This window comes from Pinus tabuliformis, chromosome Q (genome assembly GCF_031772625.1).
Source record: "Pinus tabuliformis cultivar Carrire ecotype Pingquan chromosome Q, CPIR1, whole genome shotgun sequence".
Taxonomy (NCBI): Eukaryota; Viridiplantae; Streptophyta; class Pinopsida; order Pinales; family Pinaceae; genus Pinus; species Pinus tabuliformis.
Window position 1 is genome coordinate 371,839,363 of NC_142296.1, and position 13,486 is coordinate 371,852,848.

The 13,486-nt window shown below is 34.2% G+C and overlaps 1 protein-coding gene across 1 annotated transcript in view; it reads right to left on the bottom strand.

Moving 5' to 3' along the window:
* Window positions 1–6,081: 6,081 nt before the first annotated feature.
* Window positions 6,082–13,486, bottom strand: part of EMB3142 (nuclear pore complex protein (DUF3414)) — a 447,780-nt gene continuing 440,375 nt past the window's right edge. The window contains exons 44-45 of the mRNA XM_089384461.1: window positions 7,078–7,216; window positions 6,082–6,273 (exon numbers count right to left, since the gene is read on the bottom strand). Of these exons, the coding sequence (XP_089240587.1) occupies window positions 6,190–6,273; window positions 7,078–7,216 (223 nt within the window). The 3' untranslated portion in view covers window positions 6,082–6,189. The remainder of the gene's footprint in view (window positions 6,274–7,077; window positions 7,217–13,486) is intronic.

The following is a 13,486-nucleotide window of genomic DNA, read 5'->3' on the forward strand; positions in this document are numbered from 1 at the left end:
TCTAGAAGTAGTTCTAATTAAAAAGAACAAGACAAAGTTGGATATAGAAAGTCAAGGCCCCTCTCAACACAATTTTATGCATTTAGATACCTATTGAAGAGTTACTTCAAACATATGTAGATGAGGAAATTTGAAGATCTCAATATGTGTTTTATGTGAGCAAATTGAAGAAGCAACAAATCTTTTTAACGTTATTACTTTTCACTGAAGGGTTGAGCTTTGATTAATCATTTTATCTCTAGGATAAAGACATGGCATATTTCCTACCTTTTCTCATTTTACTACATTTGGCCCATCTCAAATCAAATAAATATGAGAATATTTAATAATGATATCAAAATCTCTATACTTACCTATTACAAGCTAAAACTTCAACTATGAAACTTTTACCAAAAACCTTGTAGATGTATATTGCAAGCTAAAACAAGTACTAAAGCATATTACTAGAATTACTTTGGGTAAAATTCTTAAACAATTTCTAATTTTACCATGGCCTATTCCAAGATCAATGGCTTCCTTGATGAAGTTGCCACAAGCAAATGAAATCCTTAGGGATGCTAGGGGAGTCATCAATTTATCAAAGACGGGAAAATCCATTTTTTCTTCAACTTGGTAGGGGAACCTAACCAAACACTAAAGAGTTATAGGTTGTGATAACATTAAGCATAGTTCTCAATTTTATGAGAATTATTACCTTAAAATAAGAACTATGGCCCTGAAAAATAAATATATTTGCATTAAAAATGCTTAACCCTTGAATCAAAAACAGGTGCACTAGTAACACACTGCTTCTTTGTCTATGGTTACAAATTGTTTGAAAATACGACCTTGATAACTAATACTATTGTAAAAACAAAAATTTAAAATCAACCACCAATTGTAAAATGATGCTAAATTAGTAGCACTAATTATTGGGCATAAATTTGTAACATCTTCATAATCATGGCCTTAACAACTAGTTTCATTGTAGAAAAAATTGTAAAATCAATCCCGGAATCCAAAAGTGGAGCTACTAATAACACTTTCTTTGAAAGCAATAATTTCTAAACATTTAGTGGTCACCGTAAAAATTGTATTAGAGGCACCTATATGGAAACTACATAAAATATATGCACCATAGTTTATGTAATGGTTTGAATTACTAAAAAAAATTATCACATCATCTTTTTGGGGGGTTATTGTTTGGCTACGGTCAAAGCATATTTTAAAAATAGTTGTTCAACTATGGCAAAACACCCATCTTTAACAATGGTTTTTATTTTGTGGCAATTATGTCTAGAACTATTGTTAATTTCACTTTTTTCGCTACAAAACACAGTGACCCTTAAATCTATAAAATGTAGTTGACACCTTTTATTTGTGAATAACTACTTTGATCAAACAATGATTAACAACTTTTGTTTTTAGTCGATACATTATGGGATGAAACCATCAATAGGTCAAATAAACAAAATTGTTTGCCCGAAAATTTTACCAACATAGAGAACATGGTTTTCAAGCATACCAACACCTCCTTATCCTAAATACTATGGTGTAATGGAATTGAATCAATAAATGCAAATGTGACTTGAACGAATCTCTCAATAATTTTGACAAATGCTTTCACAAAGATTTGAAAACTAGCCAACCCATCTCGAAGCAAACATAGATTTAATGGCTTTCAAAGCATTTTTTTCATCAATTGTCCTCTGATTAATGATCATACAATCACAAATCTATTTATAAATAGTGAAATAAATCATGAAAGGTATTAACCTTTGTACTAATGTACATATTATATGGACCTGTCTAATCTCATATTGGAGGGAAAAACGTAAAGCTTTAATCACATCTCGCCCATATACAAATGCAAAATAATTGTAATTGCTTTTGCAAACATTATCAACAATAATCTCCAGTGTGAGTGTTCCCTAACTCTCTCAATGCCAAGCTCATCCACAACACCTTAATAATTTGAAACTAGAATCAATACTTTAAACATTAATTGTATCTTCCTCTAGTGATGGCATCATACTCAATTGTAAGGGGAAAAGTTCCAATCTATGCTTGATGCATATACAACCAACACAAAATGCATTTGATCATGTAGCTAAAAAGCATATGTACACATTGGAGTGTAAATAATGTTATTATAACTACAAAATGCATTAGTAATTACTCCAAAAAAAACTCTAATGGAGGTTATTTCACCATTAGGATCAAGCTTAGCAATTAATCACAATCTAGCAATATGGTCTTGTTTACATAGAAAAGTTAGAACACATATCACCTTGCACATTGAGTCTTTATCTTTACTAAACACTAAATGACTTTGATGAATGGAGAGAAATGATCCATAACGACACCGAGTCTAATTGAAGAAGGCAAATGATTCATTACCATATTGCATCTAATAGAAGACCAATAATACATTACTACAAATAACAAGTTTATTGGTAGAGATCATGATTTTATGTGATTTATGTTCTAACTCTATGAATTGAAAGATCCTTGCAACAATATCTTGTTGTCGATTTGTGATTGATTGCCAAGCTTGATCCTAAAGGTGCAATTACCTTCACAAGTGTGTTCTCTTGGACTAATTATTGTTGCAAGGAGCAATAAAGCATAGCTTAGAAACATTTAGTATAAACTAACAATTGATTCCTTGAAAATCATGTTAGATGATTCATCAAAATCCTCATAAACAATGGATTATTTAATTAATAGTCTCCCATATAAGATATAATGATGCTTACTATCAATGTCGTATTTATTATCATTGAGAATAGCTAACATCATTATAAACTACATAAGTTTTATTCAACATTGAAGGCAATTATTGAATTATTGTGACTACATATTAGAGGTAATTCTTAAACATTACTAAAAGTATATTTCATTTCCTTTTATTTTGTTATGAGAATTTTGAACCACCATCAAAATTAATAAGGACAACTTAGAACCACTATATATTAGAGGTAGATCTTAACCAATGTTAAGGGTATGTTTCTTTATAATTTTATAATGACAAGTTTTTCAAACTAGCATTAGAAGTAACAAGCACAACAAACACTTGCATTGTTGCTTCATATTTATTAGCAACAATCATAGAAGCACAATTTCTAGCTAGACAATACAATTCCCTAAAACCTAACAACCAACACTCTACCCTACTAACCCCTAATGTGAAACCCTCTACACCCTAACTCATAACCCCTAAACCATCAACCTTGAAACCTAAGCCTAGCCTTTACCCCTTAGCTCCTAGACCCAAGCCTTTTTGTCCCTTTGCAACTAGCATAAACTCCCTTATCCCTAATTCCCAAACCTTGCATCCCTTAATCCCCAATTCCCAAAGATTGAATCCTAGCTTCTAACTCATAGATATTTAACCCAACTTTTAAGCATGAACTCCCTAGCCCAAACCCCTAAGTTTAAAACTGTTAACCGTTAGCCCTTCAATAGTTAACACTTAAAGCATATCCACTCTATTAGAGCTCCTAATCAAGTAACTCCTTGGCAAAAACAACCCCTAACTCCTTTAAGCTCAACAACCACCTACCGTTTGAGACCTTGTAAATCTAAACCCCCTTATCTTTAATTTTCTAACCACTAGCATCTAGCATCTAAAACCATTCCACACTAACCGCTAAAAACTAACCCCAAATTCTATATCATATATCATATCATATCCAAAATCATTCCATGTAATATAGACATTATTTTATATCCTAAATATCCACAAAGGGATGAAAATTTTTGTAAGACTTCAACAAATGGAAAACAAAAATTGTGTTATTAGATATAACATAGTTCTAAAATGAGTCTATAAAATTGATGATTCAAGGATATTCTATCCCAATTTATCATTCTTAGAGTTGTAGCTACTTTCAAAAATAATTCTTGTTTCCTTGGCTATTTTACTATGTTGCACAGGTTCGCGAACCCAGGGGTGGAGTTCTTGAACCCGTCCCACGTTCTCGTCCCCAAGTACCAAATTCGAGTACGGGTTCTTCTGAGAAGAATAAGGTTCTTCAATGAAAAACCTGGTTCTCCATTAAAAAGTATTGGGTTCTTTTGTCTTGGCGAATACGGAGAACCCTGATGATGGGTACTTGGAACACCAAATCGGGTTCTTTGGGGTTCATTTTAGTTTTTATTTTTTAACTTTTAATTAATTTAATGAGCTTCCCCTAATATTCCATGTAGCTAGTTCTTCATCTTGCGAGAGGAATTGGAGTACTTATGCCTTTATCCATTCAGTAAAGAGAAATAGGTTGGGCTCATAAAAGGTAGAGAACTTAGTGTACATCCATAGCACACTTCATCTCATATCTCGAAAAGACCATGGGAACAAGGAAGGTCCTTTCAAGAGATGGGACCAATAAATAGATGATGTTATGTGTGTGGACGAGAAGATACAACCAGATGGCCTTATTGAGCTACCTCTAGTTGTTATGGATAAGCAAGAGCCTCAAGATGAGAGTGATTCCTACCTGGAGAGCATGCTAATTGAAGAAGTGAGTGATGCTGATGACATGACTCAAGGAAGCCATTGTTCACTATTAGCTATTTTTATTTTAATATTTTAAAATTTCCTAGTTCTTGTTTGGAGATGCCTTAAGGCAAATTTTGAATGTAGTATGACAATGGACATATATCATGATTCTTATTAATATGTAAACTCCAATTTGCACTTGATATCAAACTAGAAATTTTGAAATTTCATTGTATATATTGAATGTTCAATGATGTGCATGTTTAAATATACAAAGTTTAAATCATAAATATTTTAATTTTCTTGTTTAAAGTTGAAAAATATACAAATTTAAATATATTATAATTTATAAAATATAATATCTATATATATATATACCCCTCATGAACCCATGCACCCTGTTTCAAAAAATGATGTACCCATACTCGTACCCATACCAGTCCCTGAACCTGAACCCATGTTTCGCTATTTTATTTCCTTTGCTATGTTCTATTAATATATGGAAAAAAGAGAAGTAATTAAACATTATAATTTCTTATATAACTTTGTTCATTGATACTAAAAGAGATAAGTTGTGTGTTTATGCTTTTCTACGTATCGACTAACAAACTAGTTATGAATCACCATATATCTGGGCCACGACTAGTGATTTAAAGCGTAGTTGTCAATATGACAAAAACTATTTAGAATTTTTTCTTCTTAAGTGAGGACATTTGGTGGATAATTTTACTCTTCCAAAATTTGTTGCTACTGATAACACCGTTATTTTTTATGGAGGTAGTTGTTTGACATTTTGATTCTTGACCATTATTTTTTATGGAGGTAGTTGTTTGACATTTTGATTCATCGTATCAAAAAATGTTATCTTTAAAGTGTTTCACTTTCTGTCTAAAAATATCACTTTTGTATGTAATGATGTTTTTCCTTAACTTCTCAAAATTAGGAAAGCATTCCTCCACTTTTCTTTAAGGGAAAAGATAAAATAGAAAAATATTAACAAATTCTCATAATTGCCCTCCTAACTAGCCCCACCTTCCCAACTAACAATAGGGCTAGGTGTTTGGAAATAGCTTTTCCAGTAGTTTTGAAGGATATGCAATCGTTAGGGTCTCGATTTGCAAAACAAACAAAAAATGCAGAAGCAAAATTTGTGGCAAAAGATGAAATAAGAAAGAAAATGGGAAGGCAAAGGGAAAAAAACTTTAGCTGATTAATTATCATGCATTCATTCTTGGAATAGCACAGGGGTAACTAGGTTTTGCCACACAAACCCTTTTTTTATTAGGAATCAAACAAGATTTTGCGTTAAGCTTGACAAATTTAGTTCAACTAATAGCATAATGTGCCTCGTGGTGTATGTTTTTACAGTATTCTCATAAGAATGGAGTTTTACTGGGTGCCACGTAGACATCACTATTTATCTAAGGAAATAAAACCCACAAGCACTATATATCGAAGGAAATAACACAATAATGATACAAACAGAGCTATGCTACATAAAGCGATGATGCTTCCAATAGAACCCCAAAAAAAAAAACTGGAATAATAATATTAGAAACGACAACGATTGTTCTCCTCTTTCCACAGCACAAACTTAGAGCTGCCATTTCCATCCATCCCCTTTGGAAAGTGCACTTTATGTGATTACAAATCTTAGCCGAATATCCAAAGAACACTTGCGATCATTAACACTTTGGTAAATGTTTAACTTATGATCCATATCCCAAAAGAATTCTTGATTTCAAGGAGTGAACCAGCCTGTGCAGAACGTTCAGGCTATGACCCGCTTTATCCTGCAAAACAAAGAATAGTTCTAGAAAAATCACTCACTTTCTGAGATCTTTAAATCTGGTCTAAAATTAAGATGCTGATATTGAATAAAAACAATATTGGGGTGAGAGACAGTTGACATAAGGTCCTCCCATAAGTTAATACCCCTTTCATATATTTAATCTGCACCGAACTCAATTTGGAATGCAACCATAAAACTCATTGCCAAAAATGTTGCCAGACAATGATTATTGAAAATAGAATGGGACTTTTGCTCTTTAAATTCTTTATTATTAATGCTATATAAGTTTGTAAGTACTGTTGCTACTCTTCTGAGACCTGATAAGCTTTTAATTTTGGTGTCCTTGTTTATAATGGTCCAATGCAATTCAAAAGAGTTGTTGACTCTAGGCAGCATATTTGATCAAGTCAAGGGAAAATGATAAAACTAAAAAAAGTCAAAAACCACTATGCAAATACAGAGAGAGAAGAGATCGGAAAACCAAAAACGACATCCACTGTGGAGATGTCTCAGATTTTTTGGAGCTTAAACTGAAAGAAATCAAAAACTTGCAAATTATTACTACAATGAAACCCAGTAAAGGAATCCTAACACTTTTGCTTAATATTACACATTTAACAAACTGGATAGACACAAATTTAGCTAGCCTTAAACCATTCATTTAATTAATATAGAACCATAATCTAGGCTCTGTCTCTGTCCCTCCACACAGCATTTCTATTAAGGAACAAAACGTATGCCTTGAAAATTATTGAAAGACGTCCCCGCATCAGCAGTAAGAAGAAAAACATGAAAATGCACTTACCTCATTCAAAACTTCAAGTCTTTCCAAAATAGGTAATATTCTTTCACTTAATAACATCATATCCTCCCTTGATCCAAGAATTTTCTCCTTATCTATAAGCTTTGTCATGCCTTGGCTCAGATGATCAGGTACTTGTAATCTATACGCACAACTTTAAGTTAACATTACATCCACAAATAAAGAGATTAAAACTAAAAACACCCGAGAGAGTTATTAAACATTCCCTATGTCCCACAGCAGAGCACATCTCAATCATTGCCAAATATCTCCTGCAAACAACAAAAAGATTGTTGCGTACACTGTAAACCATCAATGGGCACATCATGCTAACTAATTTCATTCCAGAGCATAACTTGCATTCTTTGCTAGGAATGTAAAAGTTTATCTTTATTGGAAAAAACATAAAGTACATGCTGGATAGAAGAGTTCCCTCGTGTTCAAAAATTGAGAACCAGAAAATCAAAAATATGATTAAAGTTCTTCTGTAATTCAGAATATAAATGACAGTATTTCTTATCAACCAGCCCTACTGATTAAACTGAGAGATGAGAATGGGAAAGGAATAGGGAAGGGAGAATTGTCAGTTCTCCATAAGACCACCACTGTCCTCATTATCTGAGCATCCATTCACACGCTGAGTGTTAGTGGGGTTACTCCCTAGATTACACATTTCATTAAAGACACCTCCCAATTCTTCAATGTCCTACCCATTTTTTAGCGAATTTATAAACATGATCTTTAACTCAAAAGACTATAGAAAATGGGGCCTAATTATGCTCTAGAATCATCAATTCTTTATTCAAAATATTCATTTCCATCTACTATAAAAACATCTCCCAATAGACGTGTTCGTTTTTGTAGCATCAAAGGTGTTCTAGTTTCGAAACTTTGTGCAAAGGCTAAAACACAGGAGTTCTCCATAACCCAGAAAAAGATTCTGGAAATTCCACCTAGAAGTGTCTCAATTAGATAATTAGCCTATTTTTAAATATTTCGTAACTATGAACTTAGGAAAAGGGGTTAATTAATCAGTGTTAATTGAGAAAGGTGTGAATTATCTAGAAACTCACATGGATCGATCCAGATATGATCTTAGTTATTGATTATGTTTTAATCTTGGTTGTTGGAGTCCCCGCTGGAGATTATAAGAGGATGTCAATGGGTATATGAAAAACACACACTTGATATCGATTTCCTTGGGCAGTTCTATTTTGCAGAGAGTAGAAGTACTTGTATGAAGAGTTCGAGCCAGAGAAGCGAAGCAGAGACGGAGAGGGCCAGGGACAGTAATCTGGAGGAATTTTTCCAAATCTGGAGAGGCAGCAACAAGTGGAACAAGTATTCCACGCAGAAGTTGCGCATAAGCTTCAGTAGAGCAGTTTGATTTAACTTGCAGAGGTTGGGAAAGTATTCTAGAGGCCTGAAGAGTCACTTTTAGAAGCAGAGACATGAAGGAGGAATTGATCAGAGGTTTAGCAGAGCCACATGTTCAAGAGGCAGTGCAAGGACTACGTAGAGGGCCTACAAAAGGGTTTGGACAACTAGATTTTCTGGTGGAGCTAGTGTCGAGATTGCTTGTGGAGTGAAATATTTTCTCTCTAATTACTTTTTTTAGATACTTGCTGATTGGATGGCCAGATGGACATCCATAGATTGTACTTAGATTATTTCACTGCTACTTAATAATTAAAACCCTCAGCTGGTACATCGGTTTTCCCAAGTTGGATTTTTTCGGGGACTTTTGTCAAAAAATAATGGTGTCATATTTTTGTGTGTGTGTACCAATATTTTATCAATTTCTAATTTATATTCCACATAATTTATTTCTGGGAAAATTTCAGTTGTGAATTATTCATTGTTTGTTTGGTAAAATAAATTGTTAATTAATTTATAGTTAGAAGAATAATTTCCAGTTATTGCAATAGTTGAAATTTTCACATGGTTTTAGAGCAAGGTTGATCGAACCAGTAACTTAGAGATGAAGAGGTAGAAATTCATTTTCCAAAGGGAGAAATAACACAATTTCTTTAGAATCTGCACAGGGCCTAGCTAGGTAGTGCAAGTGGCAGAGCAAAAGTTTGATTTCTAGTTGCAGGGTGGCAAGAAAATTTTGAGTTGCTCAGAGAATAACTCTAGTAGGTAGAGGTAGAGCTGGAAAGTATTTCAGGAAAGTAATGTAGTAGAATCATTGAGCAGATTCAAGCAGAAGAGGAATAGGAAGAGCACACATAAAGGGAAATTTCTCTCAGAGGGTTTCTAGCATAGAAATATGATTTTCCCAGTTGCAATTGATAGTTGCTGCAAGTATTTTTTCTCACTTCAGAAGGGAGTGCGAGTAGTAGATTCAACAGTCGAGCAAAGGAAGAGGGAGATTTTCGATAAAATTCATAGATGGAAGGCTAATATGTCTTTCCTGTTGGATGAATTTGGCCTAAAAGCCTATGTAGATAATGTATTTGTAGTACCTCAAGATACATATTGGCTGAACGAGTACAGGAAAGAAATGGAGAAGGCGAAGCGATTGATCCTAGATGGAGTTTGGTACCATATAGTTTCACATATATCTGGCAAAGGCACTGCCAAGGAGATGTGGGATACTCTCGACCAAGTATATTAGAATACTTCCAAGCAACGGAATATTTTCCTGCACGAAGAGTTGAGAAGCATAAGGATGCATAAGGGTGAAGGCATAATCCCTTACTCACTAGGATTCAGGAGGTCCGTGATCAGCTTGCAACCATTGGGGAGGCACCTCAACCAACAGAGCTTGTACGATTAGCACCGAACAATGTCTCTACGGAGTGGCAAGTATTTGTATAAAGTATCATGGGATAAGACACATTGCCTATGTGGGACAAGATTTGGTCAGAGTTACAACAGGAGGAGTTGAGGCGAGCTCTATGAAATATCACCATCAATGGTAGCAACAACAAGGGCACAAAGGTTGAGAAGGAAGAAGAGAATGTGGTCCTTGCATCAAAGGGTCCCTGTCAAGGATAGGGGGATAAGAAGAAGAAGAATGACCTATCTAAGGTCAACTGCTTCAGGTGTGGTGATTTTGGCCACTAGAGTACACAATGTCCTCTTAGGAAGAAGGACAAGTCGGAGAAGCAGGACCAAGCGAAAACATTCACAAAGATAGATAAATTTTCCTCCAGGATGGAGGAAGATTTCACCTTGTTTGCATCTATACCTACAAGAGAGAGGGGGGGCGATATGTACATATAATGCTAAAGTTGTGGAAATTTTGAACAGGGTCCATTAAGGTGTCCTCCTTATGGATTATTACCTTGTTATGGGGGCCCATATTATTCCGTAACAAGATGGATCTGTGTCATTTGATGCAGCCAGATTCCTGAGAGACAGTAGCAGACTAGTTGCAGTCAAGTGTTGAGGAGCGAAGATTCAGTGTTGACAGTAGAGCAGGTGGCTCAATGTAGAGTCAGTAGCAACACAGATTATTCAATAGAAAGTGTAGAGGCTAGTAGATTTCAGATGCTTAGGAGACAAATGCAATACAGAGACATAGTCGATTCAATATTTTGGATGCCTCTCAGCTGTAGTAGTTGCAGTTGCAACAACAACAAATGAGAGGGAGTTGTAGTGCAGATGCATAGTTGGAAGTTGTATAACAATGTCAATAGCAACACAAATGTAATATCAGAGTTGCGCAGTAGTTGGTGGGAAATGGAAGTCAGTCATAATAGGCAGACATTAGCAGTATACAAAGGGTGACACAGAGACAGGGTGTTGTAGTAGTAGTGCAGCACTACAACACCTTCCTCGCTAAGAGGGAGTGTTATTTTTTGTAGCAGCAGAGGTGTTCTAGTCTTGAAACTTTGTGGAGAGGCTAAAACACAGGATTTCTCCATAGCCAAAAATAGTTTCTTGAAATTCCACCTAGAAGTGTCTTAATTAGATTATTATCTTATTTTAAAATAGTTCCTAAGTCTAAACTTAGGAAATGCAGTTAATTAATCAGTATTAATTGAGAAATGTGTGAATCATCTAGAAGCTCACATGGATCGATTCAGATATGATCTCAGCCATCGATTATGTTTTAATATTGGTCGTTGGAGTCCCAATTGGAGATTATAAGAGGAGGTCGATGGGAAGATGGAGAATACACACTCGAGATCAATTTCCTTGGGCAGTTCAAATTTCCAGAGAGTTGCAGCAGTTTTCGAAAGAGTTCGATCCAGAGAAGGGAAGCAGAGATAGAGAGGGGCAGTGACAATCATATAAAGGAATTTTTCCAGATCTGTATAAGCAACAAAAAGTGGCAAAAATATTCCACACAAAATTTGCACAAGGGATGCGCAAAAGCTTCAACATAGCAGCTCGCTTTAGCTTGAGAGGAGGTCGATTTAGCTCCCAAAGGTCGGGAAACTATTCCAGAGGCCCGAAAGGTCACTTTCAGCAACATAGATAGGAAATACAACTTGATCAGAGGTTGAACAGAGCCACACGTGCAAGAGGCAGTGCAAGGACTGTGTAGAGGGCTTGCATAAGGGTTTGGATGACCAGATTTTCTAGAGGAGCTAGTGTCGGGATTGTTTGTGGAATGAGATAATTTTCTCTCTAGTTACTTTTGTAAGATACTTATCGATTGGATAGCCAGCTGGGAATCCATAGATTGAACTCAAATTATTTCACTACTGCTTAATAATCAAAACCATCAGTGGTTGCACCGGTTTTCCCAAGTTGGGTTTTTCCGGGGACATTTGTCAAAAAATAACTGTCATATTTTTGTGAGTGCACACCAATATTTTCTCAGTTTCAAGTTTATCTTCTGAAGAATTTATTTTGGTGAAAGTTGCAGTTGTGAATTATTCAATGTTTGTCTAGGCAAATAAACTGTTAATCAATTTATAGTTAGAAGAATAATTTTCAATTGTTGCAATAGTTGAAATTTTCACAATATGTTCATATCTATGTATGAACCCAATGATAAGACTATACCAAAATTTATCTTCCTAATTCTAGTTTTAACTACTTAATTATCCAAATTAAACTTGTTTCCTTTGAATCTTTGTTCTCTTCTAAAACCTTTTGAAAAATGATCTACCCTCCCACATAAATTACACAGAGTAAGATCAATATGTCCAACTCGATAATAGTGTTGACACTATTTTAGTACTTCATCCAACTTTGCAACATCAAGTGTATCATCATGATCATTAGTTTCATCGTAATTATTCAAATCCTCATGTTCCTCATCACAATCCTCAAGTTCAAGTACTTCATCCAACTTATCATCAACTACATCATCATCATCAAGCTCCAAGTTCTTACTATTATCCATTGTATGCTACTACAAGTCATCACAAAGAATTCACGTGCCCTCAAATGTAATCATTATAGAATAAATTAGGATTATGAAATAATTCAAGCTCACTTTTTCATATCCTATGCCAAAATTGTTCTTGAATTCCAATTCTTCCCAAGGTTTAATAACTTTATCGTCATTCTCCAACTTATATTTAACCTTAGCTCCTTTATCTAATTTATACATCTCATCCTTAATTATATGTTATTTGATATCTTCTTATTCACTATAACCATCTTCTGATCCAAAGGAACCTATGAAGAATTATAAAATAGGAGTAGAATAATGAAGTAGGTATTGATTTTGAAGATGTCTTAACTCATTTATCAATAAATTGTTTTGAATTTCAAGTAGGTCAATCCTTTTGTGCATGATGTTAATACATGTAGCTGAATGACTTAGTGATTTTTGTTCATTTGAATAGTTGATGCTTGTACAATATGAATTAAGTGTATATAAAAATGAACAAGTCTTTAATACTCGTTATCCTAATCAAACCAAGTTCTTCAAGTGCTAAAAACAATATGTTGCAACAAAAAACTATAAGTGTACAAACAAAACCTCTATGGTTGTAGGCAAGAAACAAAGTGTTACAATCACATATCGAAGTGTCACAATTCCAACCAATAATCAATTAGTAACATCATGCAAATACCTTCATCAACACAATACTTGATCCCCTTATTCAATTTCGGGATAAATCAAATGTTTCCAAATACAACTTCCACAATGTGAAGGAAAAATAAGATTTCATATAAGGTTTCTTGTGACTCCATGGTTATGCTTCTTACTCTTCTTAGAACATGAAAAATACTCTATTGATTGACTTGGACTCTTTTATGTCAAGTTTGAATAAGAAAACTTGACCAATATGGAAATACAAGTGAGTTTTTAGGGTTTTTAAAAACATCCATGACCTTACAAAATAATTGATTTCAAGTGACTTTCCTAATTTTAAAATAGTTAATTGTTGTTAAGTGCACGTTACTTTATCCCTTCAATGTTTATGCCAAATTATCATTAATTATGGTATTTGTATGTGGTATTTAAATATATTTGGTGAAAATAGTATAAGAAAAA